We start from the raw sequence: 23,032 nt of genomic DNA, 5'->3' as shown, positions 1-23,032 counted from the left end.
GAGAAACAATCTCTCATTCATTTAAGCTTGGACTTAATTGGAAAGGGCAGGTCATGTACTTCCCAGATGTAGGTTAGGTGGCAGGCACCACAAGCTGTCAGTGAAAGATTGTGTAAGGACCATAAGACTGTAACTGCTGGAGATTCTCTGGATATAACTGTGCTCTCTCTCTCTTTCTCTCAACAATGGATATTGGAAAAACGGTAAGTGTGTGTAACTGATGGGAGGCTGGGAGATCAAAAAACAGAATCCCAGATGGGAGTCTTTTTAAGCAGTGAGAAATTTCTGGGACCAGTCATATTAACCCTTAGTATGAAGTGTTATGTTTTTTGTTATGGGGAGCTGACCAGGTTCCCTGCAGTTCCCTGTGCATGTGTTACAAAAGGGAGCTGTAGAAAAAAGCACTCCATTGTCGGAGCTTTAGTCAGCCTTGTTGGCTAGGTCGATGAGGCTGGATGTGTGGAAACAGCATGTATAATTTAGATTCTTTTTACGAAATGTATATGCTGTTGTTTTGCAGATGTTCAAATGTAGGCTTTTTTTCAGGTTTTTAAACAATTGGGAAACTGTTGTTTGGACAGATCTGCTGTTATTACAGTACTCATTGGGTTAAATCAATAAACGAAAGCTGTTCAGTTCTCAGTATGGCATTTATTAGTGTTGGTATACAGTTGTATAATGTTCGCTGGCTTCGATCAGTGAACAGCACAGTGAGCTACTGCTGGCAGCTGGGGAGAGCCCTGTTTAGCATGAGCAACCCACGCAGTCTTGAGCGTATTGTGTGGAGCACTTCCTCCTGACCCTCCCTCCCCCATCTGCCAGACTCTCACCCCTTTTGAATACAAATGTTCTTGCTGCCTCCACATTCAGGCAAAAGTTTATCTTGGGAATTCATGTCGCGAAAATTGACTGCTTACAATAAATGATTTTCTTTCGGAGAGATTTGAATCGATGAGTAATAATGATATTGATAGAATGCAATTGTTGCTCAGTATCGCAACATTACAAGATAACTACATGCAATATATGCTATTTGTACCTTATTGAATAACTTCGTGGTTGAATGTGCCTCCTGTTAAATGACCAATTAGTGGAGTTCTGATGAAGGGTCACTGGTTCTGAACTCTGATTTCTCTCCACAGATGTGGAGACCTGCTGATTTTTTCCAGCAATTTCTGTTTGTTTCTGATTTCCACAATTCTTTCAGTTTTAATTAGTGGAGTGTGTTGTGATCCTTGTTGAAACTAGAGTAACTTTTGGATTTTAGACTGTAAATGGGGGGGGGAAAATTCCTCACATGTCAATAGAAAATTAATTTCTTCTCACAGATTGTGCTATGATAGTGGCTGAGTGGGTTTCATTTTGCTCATTGCTGTTGCTTCATTTTCTAGAAAATATTGTGACTTTTCCAAAGTATTAGCCACACCTAGTGTCTTGGCCACTGAGTTTTAGGTATAACTAATTGTGATTGGATACATGAGGGCCATTAGAGAGAACTTGAATTTTACAGCACTTTACTACAGATCCTGAAAATGTTCCCTCAGTATACTTCATACATATTTAATTACATTGCTCAAATTAGTGATGTGTGTATAACTTTGGCAGCCATTTTACACATTGGAAAAGAATGAAAAAGTGTAAGATAAATTTGTTTTTTGGTGTTGACGAAATGGTCAAGGCTCCTGAAGAGTACGAGCTGAGGCATGGAATCTTTCACATCTCTCATTTGATAGACAGATATGATGTGGTGGAGCCAGTGTTGGACTGGGGTGGACCAAGTTAAAAATAACATAGCACCAGCTTATAGTCCAGTCGGTTTATTTGGAACCATAAGACACAGAATTTATAGCAAAAGATTACCATGTCATGCAAGTAAAATGATACATTTAACAGACTTAACAACAATCAAGGTTTGTCAAATATATCGTTTTACTTGTATGAAACTGTAATCTTTTGCTATAAATTCTGTGTCTTGCGGTCCTGCTGCACAACCACCTGAAGAAGGAGTGGCGCTCCGAAAGCTAGTGCTTCCAAAGAAACCTGTTTGATAATAACCTGGTGTTATGTGATTTGTAACTTTGATAGACAGATAATACCTTGTTTTAATGCCTCACCAAAAGATGGAACGGTCAAAAGTCCAGGAATCCCTCCGGATTGCACTGATACCTTAACACAGGATCTGTTCAGACCTTGTTATGAAGCTTGCAAATACAACTGTCTCATTCGCATTGCTGCCCATTGAACCAAGTTACCACTTGAGCATTTCTTTCCAACTTGTTGCAATGGAGGTTCAATAACCTGAGAATGTATGTGGGGATCTTGGGAGGAAAATAGGCACAATTTTGTGATAAACAATTTGGCTGGTCCAAAGATTCTGCACATAAATATTTGCCATGTGATTCTTTTAAGGTGAATCTTCTATCAGCAGAATTAAATGAGAAGTTTTCGCTTGGGGAGCATGTGAAGTCCTCAAGGACAGTTGTCCTGCTGGAGGATTCATGTTCTCCCAGAAGGTGTGCCCAATGAGTTTTGGGAGTAGAATGCCATCTGTCAGTGTGAAGGAAATACTGCAGCTTTGCAGCACATTTGCATGTCTTTTTGTCCTGAGCAACATCCTTTTACTTGAGTAGATTCCTTTCTGAGAATACGCTTTTCAGTTTTACTTATACTAGAACCTGAACATCATAATGTGAGAATTCAGTTCATGCAGCTTTTAAACTAGGTGCACAGAATGGCTGACTCGAGGGTAAGGAATTAATGAAGCAGCTCTCATAATAGTGCGAATTCATTTACTACATTTTATGGATGTCTCTTTTCAAATATACCTCTTTGGCCCTGATTTCTGTCACTTCGCCTAATATTTCTCCAATGCTTAGTAGCCATCTGGTCTTCTGTAAAGTATGTGTCCCAAAAGTGCTAAAGGGTTGCATTTTTTTCATTCTTTCAAAGATTGTGGGCATGTTTAACTTGCTTTGTTTAATTTTCTATTTTATACTAAGAAAAACATCATGTTGAACTTTTACTACTCTATTTTTCTACTTTGAAAGGAAGATTTTGTACCCAGCTACCTGTGTATGTAAGGTGGTGCAGGGAATGGTGCCATTGTGTACTGTTCACTGTACTTCTGTAACCCTGTGCTTGAGTACACGTGACATTAACACCTAAGTCTAATTCTAATGTTTTGCCCTTAACAAGATGGTGGTGCTGAACCACCTTTTTGAACTGCTGACATCTTGCCACTTCTCCAGTGTTACAACCCTCCTTCTCTCTCTCGTGCTCACTCTTTCTCGAACTCATGAGTCTCACTCTGTGGCTCAGGCATTTGTGTTCTCTCTCTCTCTCTCTCTCTCTCTCTCTCTCTCTCTCTCTCTCAAACACACACACACACGCATGTGCTGTCACTCTCCTGCAAACAGCAACATGATGATCAACATGAAAATTATTTAGTAATTGAGGAATAAATGTTTTAAAATGCTATGTATGTGCAACTTATTAATTATCATGTCCTGTTGCAACTCCAATTTCATAACTTTAAGATATCAGCAAGAATTTTTTTTTGTATCAGAGTTATTCTCAAGTTTGAGCTCTTTGTATCTCATTAAATCCATTATATGTCCTTCCCTGTCTCTCCTGTGTAGATTGGCGACTGAAGCTATAATTAAGTTGCTGGCGTGACAGAGAGCCATGAATAATTTAAAAAACTAATGCGTGCTATTGAGCTTCCTTTAGCAGCTGGGTGCTGCTGTTGTTACTGCCTATTGCCCAGAAATGTGTAGAAAGGATCCAATTGTACTGGAGCTCAGCAAAGAGAAGGTTGGGAGTTGCTTTGCCGCAATTTTCCGGAGCGTTGTATCAGTTTTTTTTGTCAGAATGTGAACACACAGATACATCAGAAGAACCAAGAAGCAAATGTGTCACCGTTTGGGCGCTTTCGACCAATACTTGTAATTTTGTGGAAACTGTGGCAGTATTGTTCATTTTTGATTGCCAGGTGTCAATCTTGCTGCAGAATTTTGAAAGCCAAAAACAATACGGACACAATTTTGCATAATGAGATATTTTGTTTTTGGATAAAATTTAAGGGTCTGTGCGTCCTTCGGTGAATGTTGAAAAACAAAATCCATTTTCGAAGAGTGAGAGGAGTTTCCCCGAAGTCCTAGGCAATAATTATCCTTCAGTCAGTATCACCAAAAGCAGATTATCTGCTACAACACTGGTACCTACCTGACAAAATGGAAAACCGCTTGGCTGTGACCTGTGCACAAAAAGCAGGATAAATCCAACCTGGCCAGTTATTGCCCTGTCAGGTTATTGTCACCCATCAGTGAAATGATGGAAGATGTCATCACCTGAGCAGGTGTTGCTTGATAGCACTATGTGGCCCAGTTGGGTTCTGCCAGGACCACTCCACTTCTGAGCTCATTACATCCTTGGTTCAGGCATCGACAAAAGAGCTGAATCACAGACGTGAAGGTCTTCACATCAAGGCTGCATTTGACGGAGTGTGACATCAAGGATCCCTAGCAAAATGAGTCATTTGGAAACGGCAAAGGATTTGGGAGATTGGGGGTGGGGGTGGAGGGAGTGAGGGGGAGGTAACTGGCACAATGGAAGATGGTTGTGGTTGTTGGTGGTCTTTATCTCTGCAGGATTTTCTCAGGAAACTTGAGCCCGAACATCATCTAGTCTTCAGCTACTTCATCATTGATCTTCCCTCCATTATAAGTCAGAAGTAGGGATTTTTGCTGATGATTGTTTCAGTCACAAATGCTGAAAATCATGCAATGTCCAAATGCAGGGTTGGACTGAAAAGTGCTAAGTAACATTAGTGCCACACAAATTGGAGATTATCACTGTCTGCCGTAAGAGGCACTGCCCCTTGGCATTGATGGCGCTACCATCATCAAATCACTACTATCAACATCCTGGGGGTTACTGTTGACCAGATACTAAACTAGTCTAGCCTTATAATTATAATAGCCACAAGAGGCCATGACCACCACAGCAAGTAGCTCATCTGACTCCCCAAAATATATCCACCATCTTCAAGACACCAGTCAGGAGTGTGTTTGAATACTCCCCACTTGCTTGGATGAACACTCTAGCTTGACACCATTCAGGCCAAAGCAGCCTGTTTGACTGGCATCACATCCAGAAACATCCACTTAGAGAGTCAAAGAGTAGCAGCAATGTTAGAGAGCCGAAATAACAACTGGAAATGCTCAGCAGGCCAGGTAGCATCACTGAAGAGCGAATCAAGAGTTTCTGTTCGGTTGCCTTCATTGGAACATGACAAGATGCATTGCACAAATTCACCAGCAATGCTTAGACAGCACCTTCCAAACCCATGACCACTTCCACCCAGATGGAAAAGGACAGCAGATACGTGGGAATATCGTCAACGGCAATTTCCTCTCCAAACCACTCACCATTCTGACCGGGAAATATATCATCATTCTTTGTTTTGTTGGGTCAAAATCTTGAAATTTCCTCCTGAACAGCATTGTTTACCAAACGCACATCGACTGTAGCAGTTCAAGAATGCAGCTCACCATCACCTGAAGGGCAACTTGGGATGGGCAAGAAATACTTCCCCAGTTGCGTCCTATGAGTGGATTACAAAAAAAAAATCGCCTTGTGAGAATTTACTTGGTCCTATTAGCTGCTAAACGTACTTGATTTAGTTAAATGTGTTTTCAGACGTTAGTTGGTGGTAAAAAGTGCAATATAAACCCCAGTGTATATTTTTACTTGCAGAATTTCCTGTCCACACAACAGTCAAATTGTGTTGTAAGTTTATGTTTACTTAACAATCAGACTTGTTTGTTTTAAGGGGCACAGCTGTAGCATGGAGTAATATATTGTGTGTGACACTGCAGAATAATTCTTGTTGTACGGAAATTATAGCATAAAAAACTGCTCACTTTAACTGCTCTATGGTGGAGTTTGCTTTACTTAATTTTGGCTTTATGGGTAGGAGGTGATTTATGTAAAGCAAATAATTTGTGTTTGTGTGGGTGGCAACCCAATGTTTACATCAGCATTTCAAGTTGAGGTTGGGTACTGTGATGATACTGGGAAAAACTGCCAATAGTTATGATCACCATATAGACGAGTAACATGGTTCTTTGAGAATCTGTTAACCCAGAGTGAAGTTGCAAGATTTATTGCTGAAATTAAAATAATTTTACAAAACAAAATGTCAATATTAATGACGACAGTATCTCAAATGGTCTTGATGTTAAAGTTTATTAAAAATTCAGTGAACCCAGTTATTTGTTTTCTAACCTGAGTTTTAAATCAAACTGGCTTTTGGATACCCATTTTACCTGAAACTGCAAAACGCAAATGAGAAGATTAGTTGCTTTATCAAAATGTTGCTTCAAAGATTTGTTGAGATGTCTTGGGCCTTATATTTAAGTCCAATAAGGCCTAATAACACCAAGGTCAAGGGTTCAGACCCCAGACTGACCAGGTGTGTAGTTATGATTTGGAAGTTGCAAATTCGCAATTGAGGTATGCGAGTTTATCTTTCCATACTACAGAGGGGAGGTGCTGGATGTCTTGAAATACATAAAGGTGGATAAACCCCCAGGACCTGATCAGGTGTACCCTCGAATTCTGTGGCAAGCTAAGGATTGTTGAGCCCCTTGCTGAGATAGTTAGATCGTTGATAGTCACAGGTTAGGTCCTGGAAGAATGGAGGTTGGCTGATGTAGTGCCACTGTTTAAGAAAGGTGGTAAGGAAAAGTCCGGGAACTATAGTCCGGTGAGCCTGACATTGGTGATGGGCAAGTTGTTGGAGGGAATCCTGAGGGACAGGATTTACATGTATTTGGAAAAGCAAGGATTGATTAGGGATAGTCAGCATGGCTTTGTGCATGGGAAATCATGTCTCATGAATTTGATTGAGTTTTTTGAAGAAGTGTGTTGCTGTACAAAGAGACCTTGGTGTGCAGGTTCATAGTTCCTTGAAGTAGAGTCACAGGTCATAGAGTCATAGAATCATTGCGATGTACAGCACAGAAACAGACCCTTCGGTCCATGCTGACCTTATGTCCTAACTTAATCTAGTCCCATTTGCCAGCACTTGGCCCATATCTGTTTAAACCCTTCCTATTTGTAGACCCATCCAGGTGCATTTTAAATGCTGCAATTGTACCAACTTCCACCCTCTGCCTGAAAAAGTTGCCCCTTAGGTCTCTTTTGTATCTTTCCCCTCTCATCCTAAACCTATGTCCTCTAGTTCTGGACACCCCTACCCCAGGAAAAAGACTTTGTCTATTTACCCTATCCATGCCTCTCATGATTTTATAAACCTCTATAAGGTCACCCCTCAGCCTCCAAAGCTCCAGGGAAAAAAGCCCCAACCTATTTCGCCTCTCCCTATAGCTCAAATCCTCCAAACCTGGCAACATCCTTGTAAATCTTTTCTGAACCCTTTCAAGTTTCACAACATCTTTCCGATAGGAAGGAGACCAGAATTGCACGCAATATTCCAAAAGTGGCCTAACCAATGTCCTGTACAGCTGCAGCATGACCTCCCAACTCCTGTACTGTATACTCTGTCCAATAAAGGAAAGCTTACCAAACGCCTTCTTCACTATCCTATCTATCTGCGACTTTCAAGGAACTGTGAACCTGCACTCCAAGGTCTCTGTTCAGCAACACTCCTTAGGACCTTACCATTATGTGTATAAATTCTGTTATGATTTGCTTTTCCAAAATGTAGCACCTCACATTTATCTGAATTAAACTCCATCTGATCAAAATCCTGTTGTACCTCGAGGCAACCTTCTTTGCTGTCCACTACACATCCAATTTTGGTGTCATCTGCAGACTTACTAACCATACCTCCTATGTTCACATCCAAATCATTTTTATTAATGACGAAAAGTAGTGGACCCAGCAGCGATCCTTGTGGCACTCTACTGGTCATAGGCCTCCAGTCTGAAAAGCAACCCTCTACCACCACCCTCTGCCTTCTACTTTCGGGCCTGTTCTTTACTCACATGGATAGTTCTCCCTGTATTCCATGAGATCTAACCTTGCTAACCAGTTTTCCATGGGGAACCTTGTCGAACACCTTACTGAAGTCCATTTGGATCATGTCCACTGCTCTGCCCTTATCAATCCTCTTTGTTACTTCTTGAAAAACTCAATGAAGTTTGAGACATGATTTCCCACATACAAAGCCACACTGACTATCCCAAATCAGTCCTTGCCTTTCCAAATACATGTAAATTCTGTTCCTCAGGATTCCCTCCAACAACTTGCCCACCACTGACGTCAGGCTCATCCATCTATAGTTCCCTGGCTTGTCCTTACAACCTTTCTCACATAGTGGTTTCACGTTGGCCAACCTCCAGTCCTCTGGCACCTCACCTGTGACTATTGATGATACAAATATCTCAGTAAGATGTCCAGCAATTACTTCCACAAGCTTCCCACAGGGTTCTAGGGTACACCTGATCAGGTCCTGGGGATTTATCCACTTTTATGCGTTTCAAGACATTTAGCACCACCACCTTTGTAATATGAACATTTTTCAAGATGTTATCATCTATTTCCCCACATTCTATGTCTTCCATGCCCTTCTCCACAGGAAACATTGATGCAAAATACTCATTTAGTATCTTCCCCATCTCCTGCAGTTCCATACATTGGCCGCCTTGCTGATCTTCTGAGGGGCAGTATTCTATTCCTGATTGCCCTTTTGTCTTTAATGTTTTTATAAAAACCCTTTGGATTATCCTAACCCTGCTTGCTCTCCTGATTTCCTTCTTAAGTATACTCCTTTTGCTTTGAAACTTTTCTAAAGATTTACTTGATCTATCTTGTCTATACCTGACATCTGCTTCCTTCTTTTTCTCAACCAAAACCTCAATTTCTCTAGTCATCCAGCATTCCCTATACCTACCAGCTTTCCTTTCACCCTAACAGGAATATACTGTCTATGGACTCTCGTTATCTCATTTCTGAAGGCTTCCCATTTTCCAGCTATCCCTTTACCTGCGAACATTTCCCTCCCATCAGCTTTTGAAAGTTCTTGCCTAATATCATCAAAATTGGCCTTTCTCCAATTTAGAACATCAACTTTTAGATCTGGTCTATCCTTTTTCATCACTATTTTGAAACTAATAGAGTTATGGTCACTGGCCCCAAAGTGCTCCCCTACTGACACCTCAGTCACCTGCCCTGCCTTATTTCCCAAGAGTAGGTCAAATTTTGCACCTTCTCTAGTCGGTACATCCACAGATTGAATCAGAAAATTTTCTTGTACACACTTAACAAATTCCTCTCCATCTAAATCCATTACACTATGGCAGTTCCAATCTATGTCTGGAAAGTAAAAAATCCCCTACCATAACCACCCTATTTTTCTTACAGATAACTGAAATTTCCTTACAAGTTTGTTTCTCAATTTCCCACTGACTGTTGGTGGGACGGAGGGGGAGGGGTTCTATAATACAATTACAATAAGGTAATCATCCCTTTCCTATTTCTCACTTCCTTCTAAATAACTGCCCTGGATATATTCCCAGGAACATCCTCCCTAAGTACAGCTGTAATGCTATCCCTTATCAAAAATGCCACTCCCCCTCCTCTCCTGCTCTCCTTTCTATCCTTTCTGTAGCATTTGAATCCTGGAACATTAAGCTGCCAGTCTTGTCCATCTCTGAGCCGCGTTCATCTGCCTTGCCTGTTAGGCCTCTTGCTTTGAAATAAATGCAGTTGAATTTGTCAGCCCTACCTTGTTCAATGCTTTGTTCCTGCCTTCCCGGACTGTTTGACTCCTTTTCGCAACTGACCAGTCTCCGATTGATCTCTTTCCACACTATATCCCTGCATCATACCCCCCTCCCCCAGCCAACCGTACTAGTTTAAGTGCTCTCAAGTAGCTCTAGCAAATCTCCCTGCCTGTATATTAGTCCCCTTCCAATTCAGGTGTAATCCATCCTTCTTGTATTGGTCACTCACTGTTGGAGATTTACAGCAGGGCCACACTTAAAGCTATGCACTTATCTGAACCTTTGCTGTGAGCTCTCCCACACTGGTTCCTCCAAGATCAGTTGTGAATTTCACTGTTTGTTAAATTTTGCTAGATGCACTACAATGTCCAGCGATACATGAATTCAATTAGCAAAGGAAGTAACTGCGTAGATTCACTGCTGTGTCAGTTAGCATTGTAGGTTTCTTTCTCTCTCTCCTTCACTGACCATGTGCTGCCTTTTGTCTGTCCTTCTCCCTTTCAAAAGTGTCATTGTTTTGACTAGATAGGATAGTGAAGAAGGTATTTGGTATGCTTTCCTTTACTGGTCAGAGCATTGAGTATCGGAGTTCGGAGGTCATGCTGCAGCTGTACAGGACGTTGGTTAGGCCACTTTGGAAAATTGCGTGCAGTTCTGGTCTCCTTCCTATCGGAAAGAAGTTGTGAAACTTGAAAGGGTTCAGAAAAGATTTACATGGATGTTGCCAAGGTTGGAGGGTTTGAGCTAAATGGAGAGGCTGAACAGGCTCGGGCAGTTTTCCCTGGACCGTCAGAGGCTGAAGGGTGACCTTTATAGAGGTTTATAAAATCATGAGAGATAGAGATAGGGTAAATAGACAAGGTCTTTTCCCTGGGGTGGGGGTGCCCAGAACTAGAAGGCATAGGTTTAAGGTGAGAGGGGAAAGATATAAAAGAGACCGAAGGGGCAACATTTTCACACAGAGGTTGGTGTGTATATGGAATGAACTGCCACAGGAAGTGGTGGAGGCTGGTACATTCACAGCATTTAAAAGTTAAAACTCGCACAACACCAGGTTATAGTTCAACAGGTTTATTTGGAAGCACTAGCTTTCTGAGCACTGTTCCTTCATCGGGTGATTGTGGAGCAAGACCATAAAACACAGAACTGACATCTTTCCAGTTGCATGAACTGCTATATTGAACAAACCTATATTGTTGTTAAGTCTTTCATCTTTTACAATGCGCTGCAGGTTTTGGTTCATGAATATGAAATTCCCAGAACTACTTTTAAGTCACATTCTCGAGATAACTTAAGGTTTTATTAAAAAAAAAGGTGACATCTCAGTTCAGGCAAATCATTAGAAGTTTAAGGTTAGAGTCAGTCTGTATCTCAGTCTTGAGTCAGAGTGGTTCTATTTCCAAAGTGGAATTTACAGAATATTTGATGGATTGACTGCATGCATACAGTGCATTTTTTGAGCAAAATAGAATGTATCCTCAAATGTAATTCTGTAAATACAAATTCACCACACATACACTTGTGTGCACATGCATGAGAGAGTGAGAGAGAATAAGTGCGAGTGCGTGAGAGAGAATAAGTACGAGTGCATGTGAGAGAATATGTGTTGGTGTGTGCGCAGGCTTGTTCGAGAGTGTGTGTGAGAGAGAGAATGTGATGGACTGTAAGCCTGTGAGAGAGAGTGTTTGCTTGATCGAGAGTGTGGGGGTTGTGTGTGTATATTTATGTGAGTGTGTGAGTCTTGTGAGTAAGTGTATAGTGTAGTGGGGTCACCTATAGTGTGACATGAACCCAAGATCCCGATTGAGGCCATCTTCTTAGGTACCGAAGTTGGCTAGCAGCCTCTGCTCGGCCACTTTGCATTGTTTCCTATCCTGAAGTCCGCCTTGGAAGATGGTCACCTGAAGATCCGAGACCAAATGTCTGACGGCTGAAGTCTTCCCTGACTGGAGGGAGCACCCAGTGATGGTGATTGTTGTACCGTGTCCATTCATCCATTGATGGAGCGTCTGCATGGTCTCGCCAGTGTACCATGCCTCGGGGCATCCTTGCCTACAACATATGAGATAGATGGTGCAATCTTTTGCTGTCAATTCTGTTTGTTATTGTCCGAGTCCACAACCACCTGATGAAGGAGCAGCGCTTTGAAAGTGCTTCCAAATAAACCTTTTGGACGATAACATGGTGATGTGTGATTTTTAACTTAGTCCAATACCAGCTCCTTGACATCATAGCATTTAAAAGGCATCTGGACGGGAATATGAACAGGAAGGGTTTATAGGGATATGGGCCAAATGCTGATAAAGGGATGAAATTAGGTTTGGATGGCTGCTTGGCATGGACGAGTTGGACCGAAGGGTCTCTTTCTGTGCTGTACATCTCTATGACTCTATCTGCCCCAGATGTTGTGTTTCTGTACCGTGTCCCACCCCTTCTTTGGCTCATTTATTCTTTAACTATGAAGTCAAACATCTAGTCTGCTTTTTCATGCATTTGCACACCTTGGCAGATCACTGCTGTCAGGAGAGGGGGCATTGAAAGAAAATGATTTTCTGAAAAAGGTTGCACAGTCACTTGGGCTTTGAGCTGTACTCCTCGTAAACAGTGAGCAGCTGGTCAAACACTACTCCACAAAACGAAAGGCTATGGGCTGCGAAGAACAATTTTCCTATTGCTGGCGCATCAAGGTTAAAACAGGAGACCAAACACTGCACAAAACCAGACAAGAAACCATTGAGACCAGCCAGCTGAATGGAAAATAAGCTCCACCTTAACAGATTCTACAGCCTGCTCTTCTGACCAGAGATCCTTCCGTACTAATGTATTGATCCCATCCCTCATTAAGACAACACAACCTACGATTCCTTTATGCCTGTACTTTGTAAATGTACATTCAGTTTCCAGTCTTCATTACCCTGCAGCCGTGTATCTGCAGTGGCAACTAGATCACATTTATTTTGTGCCTTTAAATCATCTACCTTGTTGCAAATGCTGCATGCATTCGGGTTGCGGGCCGTTAACATTGTCTGTTTGACATTGTTCGACATTCTAAGCTTTCCTTCTGCTTCCCTCGAATTTCACTTGCCGTTTTGCTCCTTATCCTTATCAGCTTGACATCCTTCCAATTTGGTCATGCCCTTTACTTCCGTTTCCTTGACAAACTGGTTTAAACCCTTCCCAACTGCATTTGCAAATCTTCTTCCAACTTTTTTTAGACTCAGTTCTATTGCGGTGTAACCCGTTCACCTTTTGCAGGTCCTACCTACCCCAGAACTGGCCCGAATGCCTCAAGTCTAAACTCCTCCCTCTTAGGCCAATTTTCCAACCGCATGTTTGATTAAATAATTATTCTGTTCCTATGCTCATTGGCATGTGGTAGCAGAGTTATCATGAGATTATTGCGATGTTTTAAAATTTCCTCACTAACTCCATTCTATCTGCTCTTAGAATCTCATCGTGTTTAACCAGTGTGGACTATCTCTGGCTATTTACCCTTTTTCAGAAATGATGTTTTACAGCCACTCTGTGACATCTTTGACCCTGACAACAGGAAGGCAGTGTGTTAAGTTCTTTTTCTTGAGTTTCTTACACACTTGATGCAATTACAATACGCCAAATTCTGTGAACAACAACCAAATTTTATTAAGCAAATACAGTACAAGCTGTGGAGAAACTCTTAACACTCTTTGCCATGTTTGCGAAGCGTGTGGAGAGGACTCTCTGAACAAAGGAAATAGTTCTTCCTTTATACAAAATCTTTACATCACAGTTAGCAATGCCCACAAGACAACCCCAGCCACTCCCTCATAGTCACATGCCACTCAAGACACAATGCAGTGACCACATCATCTCCAGAAACAGTATAATGTAAATTATCCCTTAATGTTCAAATCTGTTGCAAATCGTTTTTTTAACTACAGGGAGTAGTGAAAATTCCAACTGTAATGTTGTTACTGATTTCTGAATGGGGATGATTCAAATGTAAATTATCTCTGAATAATAGGAGATGGTCACCTAAATGGCTCTGAATGGCAAGGGATGGGAATGTAAATTCCTTACAATCTATCTGTAAGTCAGAGGTATCCCACCCGAGCCTCAGGACATCCAATTTCCTGCAGGTCAGCAGGGCAAAATAACTCGTTAATATCGCAAGTGCACCATCCTGGAGTCTCCTTTCTGGCTGTAACACAGAGTCTAGGAATAGGAGTGAAAGCCTGAGAGTACAATCAAATTGGAAAGATGGAAAGCTGACGACAGGAAGGACAAAAATGGCAAGTGACATTTCTGATGATGGGCCTATGCCCTAAACATTGACTGTCCTGTTTCTTGGATGATGCTTGACCTGTTCTGTTTTTCTAGCACTACATGTTTTGACTGTGACTTTTCAGCATCCACAGTCCTCACTTTCTCCAAGTGAAATTAGGAGAAGGGCAGTAAGAAAGCAAGCATCAACACAGATTAGACTGAGCCCTCTCTCAGATAGATGATGTAAGCTGGAAGCTGAAGAGCAGGATAAGCACAGTAGTGTTCTCAGGTTTGCTATCAGTGCCACGAGACAGTGAGGTGAGGAACAGTCAGTGAGTTCAGCTTAACACGTGGCTGCACAGTTAGTGCAGGAGGGAGAGCTTCAGTTCCTTTAGACCATTGGGATGCCTTCTGGGGGAGGTGGAACCTGTACATGAAGGACGGGTTGCACTTGAACTGGAGGGGCACAAATATCCTGGGTGGGAGATTTGCCCGAGGGTTTAAACTAGTTTGGCAGGTATTTGGGAACCAGAGCTACACATCTGAGTGGGAGTAGATGTAGATGAAGCAGTGACAGGACGTAGTGAATCTATTGGGAAGGTTTTTCATGTGATTGAACAAAGGGATCAGTTAAACTGTGTCTCCTTTAATGCAAGGAGTGTCAGATTCTCGCGGAATACAGGGAGAACTAGCCATTTGGATACAGAACTGACTGAAAGGTGGAAGACAGAGGGTGGTGATGGAGGGTTGTTTTTCAGACTGGAGGCCTGTGACCAGTGGAGTGCCTCTACTTTTTTCATTTTCATAAATGATTTGGATGTGAGTATAAGAGGTAGTAAGTTTGCAGATGACACCAAAATTGGAGGTGTCGTGAACAGGGGAGAGGGTTACCTCAGATTACAACAGGATCTGGACCAGATGGGCCAATGGGCAGACAAGTGGCAGATGGAGTTTAATTCAGATAAATGCGAGGTGCTGCATTTTGGGAAAGCAAATCTTAGCAGGATTTATACACTTAATGGTAAGGTCCTAGGGAGTGTTGCTGAACAAAGAGACCTTGGAGTGCAGGTTCATAGCTCCTTGAAAGTGGAGTCGCAGGTAGATAGGATAGTGAAGGGGGCATTTGGTGTGCTTTCTTTTATTGGTCAGAGTATCGAGTACAGCAGTTGGGAGGTCATGTTGCGCTGTACAGGACATTGGTTAGGCCTATAGGGAGAGGCTGAACAGGCTGGGGCTGTTTTCCCTGGAGCACCGGAGGCTGAGGGGTGACCTTATAGAGGTTTACAAAATTATGAGGGGCATGGATAGGGTAAATAGGCAAAGTCTTTTCCCTGGGGTCGGGGAGTCCAGAACTAGAGGGCATAGGTTTAGGGTGAGAGGGGAAAGATATAAAACAGACCTAAGGGGCAACGTTTTCACACAGAGGGTGGTATGTGTATGGAATGAGCTGCCAGAGGATGTGGTGGAGGCTGGTACAATTGCAACATTTAAGAGGCATTTGGATGGGTATATGTATAGGAAAGGTTTGGAGGGATATGGGCCGGGTGCTGGCAGGTGGGACTAGATTGGGTTGGGATATGTGGTCGGCATGGACGGGTTGGACCGAAGGGTCTGTTTCCATGCTGTACATCTCTGTGACTCTAAATCAGAGTGACGAACTTAGAGCGTGGATCAGTACTTGGGACTATGATGTTGTGGCCATAATGGAGGTTTGGATTCCTCAGGGGCAGGAATGGTTGCTAGATGTTCCAGGATTTAGAACATTTAAAAAGAACAGGGAGGGTGGAAAAAGAGGAGGGGGTGTAGCATTGCTAATCAGAGAGTGCATCACAGCTACAGAAACGAAGGTTGTCGAGGAAGGTTTGTCTGCTGAGTCAGTATGGGTGGAAGTTAGGAACAGCAAGGGAGCAGTCACCTCATTGGGGATTTTCTACGGACCCCCTAATAGCAGTGGAGAGATTGAAGAACTCATAGGTCGGCAGATTTTGGAAAATGCGGAAGTAGCGGGGTCGTTGTGGGTAACTGCAACTTTCCCAGTATTGATTGGAACCTCTTTAGTGCAGATGGCTTGGATGGAGCCGTTTTTTTTTGTCAGATGTGTTCAGGAGGGTTCCTTACTCGGTATGTAGACGGACCAATGGGGGAGAAGCCACTTTGGATTTGGTGCTCGGCAATGAGCCAGGACAGGTGTCAGATCTCGCGGTGGGAGAGCACTTTGGTGACAGTGACCACAACTGCCTCACATTTACCATAGCCTTGGAGAGGGAAAGGAGCAGTTACCATGGGAAGGTATTTAATTGGGGAAAAGGAAAACTATGACGCTATCAGACAGGAGTTGGGAATTACAGACTGGGAGAAATTGTTCCACAGAAAGGACATAATAGACATGTGGAGACTCTTTGTTTAAGGAGCAGTTGTTGCGAGTGATGCATTAAAATGTTCCTCTGAGATAGGCAAGAAGGGGTAAGATCAAGGAGTCTTGGATGAGGAGAACATAGGGGCTTCTCGTTAAAAGGAAGAAGGTAGCTTATATAAGGAGGAGGAAGCAAGGATCTAGCACAGCTTTAGAGGATTACAGGCTTGCTAGGAAGGAGCTCAAAAATGGAATGAGGAGAGCCAGGAGGGGGCATGAAAAAGGCTTGGCAGGAAGGATTAGGGAGAACCCAAAGGCATTTTGTTCATACTTGAGGAATTAGAGAATGATCAGGGAGAAGGTAGGGCTGATCAGGGATAGCAGAGGGAACTTGTGCGTGGAGTCTGAGCAGATAGGGAAAGCCCTAAATGAGTTTTTTGCTTAGGTTTTCCCTAAGGAAAGGGACCTTGTTGTGAATGAGAGTGGTGAAACAAACTTGAACAGATCGAGATTGAGGAAGTTGATGTGCTGGAAAGTTTGACAAATGTTAAGATTGATAAGTCCCCAGGGCCAGATCAGATTTATCCAAGTTGCTCCGGGAAGCGAGAAAGAAGGTTGCAAAGCCGTTGGCGAAGATCTTCGCTTCCTCACTCTCCATGGGAGTCGTACTAGAGGATTGGAAGGAGACGAATGTTATTTCCCTTATCAAGAAGGGTAATAGGGAAATCCCTGGCAATTACTGACCAGCTAGTCTTGCGTCAGTGCTCAACAAAGGTTTGGAAAGAATTCTGAATGATAGGATTTATGACTATTTGGAAAAGCATAGCGTGATTAAAGGCAGTCAGCATGGCATTATGAGGGGCAGGTCATGTCTCAAATCCTATTGAGTTCTTTGAGGAGGTGACAAGACAGGTCGACGATGGTCGAGCAGTGGATGTGGTGTATGTGGACTTCAGCAAGGCATTTGATAAGGTTCCCCATGGTAGACTCATTCATAAAGTCAGGAAGTATGGGATACAGAGATTTGGCTGTCTGGATTCAGAATTGATTGGCTGACAGAAGGCAGAGAGTGGTTGTAGCTGGAAGGTATTCTGCCTGGAGGTCAGTGGTGAGTGGTGTCCCACAGGGCTCTGTTCTTGGGCCTCTGCTCTTTGTAGTATTTATAAATGACTTGGATGAGGAGGTTGAGGGGTGGGTTAGCAAATTTGCAGATGACACAAAGGTTGGAGGTGCCATTGATAGTATCTAGGGCTACTGCAGGCTGCAGCGTGCCATAGGCAGGATGCAGAGCTGGGCTGAGAAATGGCAGATGGAGTTCAAACTGGATTAAATGCGAAGTGATGCATTTTGGAAGGTCGAACTTGAATGCTGAATATGGGATTAAAGACAGGATTCTTGGCAGTGTGGAGGAACAGAGGGATCTTGGTGTTCAAGTACATAGATCCCTCAAAGTTGCCAACCAAGTGGATAGGATTGTTAAGAAAGCATATGGTGTTTTGCCTTTCATTAATAGGGAGATTGAGTTTAGGAGCTGTGAGGTTTTGCTACAGCTCTACAAGTCCCTGCTGAGACCACACTTGGATTATTGTGTCCAGTTCTGGTCGCCCTATTATAGGAAAGATACAGAAGCTTTGGAGAGGGTGCAAAGGAGGTTTGCCAGGACGCTGCCTAGACTGGAGGGCTTGCCTTATGAAGAGAGGTGGACTGAGCTCGGATTTTTCTCTCTGGAGAGAAGGAGGAAGAGGGGTGACCTGATCGGAGTATACAAGATAACGCGAGGAATGGATAGAGTCAATAGCCAGAGACTTTTCCCCAGGGCAGGATTGACTGGCACAAGGGGTCATAGTTTTAAGATATTAGGAGAAAGACCTAGAGGGGATAGCAGAGGTAGGTTCTTTACACAGAGAGTTGTGAATGCATGGAATGCATTGCCAGTGGTAGTGGTGAAAGCAGATTCTGGATTAGTGGTACTGGAAGAGCACAGCAGTTCAGGCAGCATCTGAGGAGCGGCTCTTCCAGCACCACTAATCCAGAATCTGGTTTCCAGTATCTGCAGTCATTGTTTTTACCACCGTGGTGGAAGCAGTGTCATTAGGGACATACAAGTGACTGCTGGGCATGCACATGGACAGCAGTGAGTTGAGGGGAGCACGGGTTCGGTTATTTTATTTTAGATTACGATTAAATCTCAGCACAACATCGTGAGCTGGAGGGCCTGTACTGTGCTGTACTTTTCTATGTTGTATGACCTCTGATCACCCAACTGGAATCCTGCATTACTCTATTAATCTTTCGCTGTTCCTCCTCTCATCCTGTACAGCTGAGTTGCCCATGGTGTCACAGACTTGACTTGAGCTGATCTCCTCTCTGAAACCATTGCACTCAACTGATATCCAAAATGGAAAACCAATTAGTATGTAAAATAGATTCAGAGGGTTCCTGCGCCACCTGCCTGGTTTAGGTAGATTATCTGGCAGTCACACATTACCTTACTCCCTCTATGTTCCAAATATGTGGTATGACCACCTCCCTAACCATGCTTTCCATGTAGTTCTCTGCCTCATGGATGCACAATGGTGACTTCAGCCACAGCTGGAGTTCCAGATACCAGACCACATGCTGGTGTAGCCAGTGACACTTCCTGCATGTGTACAACTAGGACATGTAGTACGACCCTGACTTTCGACATTCTGCACAATGTGCATTCCACTTGGCTGAGCTGATTTATTATGACAGTTAGAATAAATAGAATGGCATTTACTAATCAATTTCTTCCTTGGACTACAATAAGAATTATGATAGGTTGCAAAAGGTAGAAAAAGAAAGTTACATCTCTTAACCATCTTCACTGAACTCCTACAATAACCAAACATCCTAGTTTACATCTTGTACACCTCAGTCAGCATTGAGGGAGTCCTCTGAAAGCTCCCTGAAAAATAACCCAGTTCAAGTTTCTGATTAGATCACACCTATTTACTTCCAATTGCGTCTTTAAAACATTACCTTGTTGCAAATGCTGCGCTGATACAGCAGTCGTGTAACCTTTTGAGCCACATGCAGAAAGCTGTATTGCCACGCTTTGTTTCAACTAACTGCAGTTGCTGTGAGACCTTTTTTTTAAGACTGGAGTGAAATGTAACTTCTCTCAAGTTTGGGGTTCTTATAGTTTCCTGATCTCTCAGTCAGGACCACTTAGGTTCAAGTCCCACCTCCTGCGGATGTGTTTAATAACATTGTTGAACAGGTTGATTAGAAAACAACAAAAAAGTAGATTTTGCTCAATTGTTAAATTGAAAGAAATAAGACTTTATGTTAAAATTAAAATTAAAGCACACTTAACAATTCTCAGAACAGTGTGAAAACATTGATTGTTGCTGAGGGTTGGTAAAGTGGTTAATAAAAAATTTCTGCTTTTTTTGGGAAATGTAGGAACTCAACTTGCTGCTTTTGAATGGCACACCATCTTGTTGCATGAATGTGAATAGAAACTTGTTAAACAACTGGACTGATGTGGTATTTCTTCAAAAGTAAAAGCCAAAGGCAAATAAATCAAAATTAATGATGAAGATACTTTGGTCTTTCTCTTTCTAGTATGAATGTTGCCCTGGAGCCAGATGGAGAGAACTGAGTATTGCCACATTGCTGGAATTTCATGGCTAAAGTTTCCAACTGCTGGTTGTCACCTTCTACCCATCTCAGTCTGTTATATTACACTAAGGCCTTGTAGTTGTTGAATAATGTTCTATCATTTTATAAGTTCTCATTGGGTGCGTGCATGATAAACAACAGCAACTTGCATTTAGATACTATCTCTAGTGTGGAATGTTCCACAGCACTTTTCAGGAGCATTACTGAGCAAACGTTGACACTGAATCACAGGAACAATTAAGCCAAATGAACAAAACCTGACATTGAATGGTAGATGACAGAGGTAGGAATGCATCAAATGTAGTTTGAAACCAATTGGATTGTTCAGATGAACTGTTTGTAAACTCCTTGGTTGAGGCATCTTTCTGCTTCTGAATCCAGTACTGAGGGAGTGCTGAATGGTCACTTATTTAATCACCAATTGCATTAAAGGGAGGTAAAGGTTCCATATATTGACTGCTTCATGTAGAAATTTCCATGGCACTGTTCAAGAGCTGGGAAAGTAATTAGATCTACCATAATTTTGTTGAATGTGAAGTAGGCTTCAGACCCCAAGTGGCTTCTGCTTGTATGATATTCTTCCAAAGAAGAGTATGTATGGCTGTTAACCCAGTGTTCTGATTGATATTTATTCCTCAATCATCATCACAAAAACAAATTGGTTTGTGCTTTATCACGTGGCTGTTTGAGGGAACCTGCTATTCAGATTAGCTGCTATGTTACAACATGTAATTCAACATGGGTTTGCTTCTCTGTCTCGTCTAAAACTTCTGGGTTTTTGGTAGTGGTAGAATCAACAGATACCAAGGACCTGAATCTCCTCAGAACAATAGATGAGGGTGGCTGCTGGAAAGTAGCAATGAGTGTTGAAGATGTGAGGAACTAAGAGTCATAGTTCAGCAACTTGGAATAAAATTATTTTGCGACTTTTGTTGTCTGATTGAGCATTTTTCAAAATTACAGATTTATGTCATAGAGTCATAGAGATGTACAGCATGGAAACAGACCCTTTGGTCCAACCCATCCACGCCGACCAGATATCCCAACCCAATCTTGTCCCACCTGCCAGCACCTGGCCCATATCCCTCCGAATCCTTCCTATTCATATACCCATCCAAATGCTTCTTATATGTTGCAATTGTACCAGCATCCACCACATCCTCTGGCAGCTCATTCCATACACGTACCACCCTCTGCGTGAAAAAGTTGCCCCTTAGGTCTCTTTTATATCTTTCCCCTCTCACCCTAAATTTCAAGTTTCACAACATCTTTCTGATAGGAAGGAGACCAGAATTGCACGCATTATTCCAACAGTGGCCTAACCAATGTCCTGTACAGCCGCAACATGATCTCCCAACTCCTGTACTCAATACTCTGACCAATAAAAGAAAGCTTACTATGTGGCTGCTAACAAAATGCTGCTGCTTGAGTTGATAATGTTATGAAATTCGTTCTTCTTCAAACATCCTTTAAACAGAGAACCTATTTTGATTGCTTTTTGGTAATCCATACATGTGACATGAGTTTAAAATGTAGTCATGATCCTGTAGCGAGGAAGTGAATAGTTGTTTCTCACATCATTTCAACCCTCAGAAATTATTGCACTTATTCTGCAGCTGAGTCGTTCCCCTTCTCGGTTTCCCTTCCCTCTCTCGGATTGGAATAAGAATTTGAGGATGGTGAAAGTAGATCCAATAACTTGGAAAGGTATTTGGTTAAGCACTGAAAGGAAACAAAAACTGCAGCATTACAGACAAAGAACAGGGAGTAGTACTATTTAGAAACTCTTTGTGATTATTGCGACAACTCTTTTCAATGTTCTCATTCTGTTGCATGATTCTCATTACACAGACTTTACATTTTAGTTTCACTTTGAGTTTTTAATCTCTCTTTCATGATTCCATATTGAGAATCAGAATGACAGTGTGGGCCTATACTGAATGGCATTCACTGCATCTCTGAAGAAGCTTCACTTTCTGTTCCGATATCCCACAGTCAATATTTCACTTTTGAAGTAAATTTGCTTTTGAGAACCATGACTGCATAGCACAAAATCATTATTCCTGTTTACCTGTTGAGGCACTGTTCAATTGGATACTTTTGAGGTGATGTTGGAGGAGAGACATATTATAGGAGACCAACAAACCCAAGCCTGAGGCACTAATATGGAGTTTACTAGTGTGTGCAGTGTCACTGATCTGTGTAATACTCTCACCAAAGAAACTAGCTTAACACTTGCACAATTGTGAACATTTTGAAGCTCATGGCTGTAAATGTTGACGTGGATAGATTGTACCTTTCCATTTATTATCCCTGAGTTTGATGCATTAATTCAACGCGACCAAAAACTGAATTGTTGCCTCTGCCTCTGAATTTAAATTGCATGCACAAAATAAAAAGACATAGTTCTAAGTTACTTTCAGGCTAAAGTTGAGAACCATAAGATGCCAAAGGTAAGTGGCCAAAGCAGTCACAAATGAGATTTTTTAAAATTTCATTTCCAGTTTAATGTTACATGGTAGTTGCTGATAATGGTTGGTCCTTAAAATTGATCATACTTATGTCTTCTGTGCCATGTATGAAATTGTCTAATCCCAAAGGAGCTAATGACCAACAGCACTGAGATTCCATTAGATAGGGTTGAAATGTTACTTCAGGAGGTGTATCCGACCCACATTGACCAGTGTTTGGATGTTTTTAAATATTATTTCAAGTGTCACCCAGATGCAGTGTAATATTCAATGTAAATATTCATGTGCTGTACAGGAAGAAGTTGAGAATGATTTAAAAGCCAAAGCAACTGGTGAGAGATCTTGTAAATCGCTTGGCCTTGGTCAGGTTGGAGCCTGTCTGTGTGTGCTCTGTCATTCAGTGCAATAATGGCTGCTCGACCTCAACTCCTGTGGTTTCAACTGATTCCCATAACCCCTTGATTCCCTGAGAGACCAAAAATCTGTCACAGCCTTGAATGAAGCATTCTTAACCCCAGTAGATAGTTCTGAAAATTCTCAACCCTTTTAAATGAAGATGTTTC

The 23,032-nt window shown here is 42.2% G+C and overlaps 1 protein-coding gene across 3 annotated transcripts in view; it reads left to right on the top strand.

Moving 5' to 3' along the window:
- The window catches only part of hip1 (huntingtin interacting protein 1), a 338,601-nt gene that overhangs the window by 65,968 nt on the left and 249,601 nt on the right, over nucleotides 1–23,032 (top strand). Inside the window, exon 1 of one of the 3 annotated variants that reach the window (XM_043718715.1) lies at nucleotides 1–203. This exon is cut by the window's left edge and continues 121 nt beyond it. The exons of the other annotated variants lie outside the window; for them this stretch is intronic. Within the exon in view, the coding sequence (XP_043574650.1) occupies nucleotides 186–203 (18 nt within the window). The 5' untranslated portion in view covers nucleotides 1–185. The remainder of the gene's footprint in view (nucleotides 204–23,032) is intronic. 3 annotated transcript variants of the gene reach the window in all.

Source organism: Chiloscyllium plagiosum, chromosome 28 (genome assembly GCF_004010195.1).
Source record: "Chiloscyllium plagiosum isolate BGI_BamShark_2017 chromosome 28, ASM401019v2, whole genome shotgun sequence".
Classification (NCBI taxonomy): domain Eukaryota; kingdom Metazoa; phylum Chordata; class Chondrichthyes; order Orectolobiformes; family Hemiscylliidae; genus Chiloscyllium; species Chiloscyllium plagiosum.
Note: the sequence above shows the minus strand (reverse complement) of the source record. Positions and strands in the feature narration are given on the sequence as shown.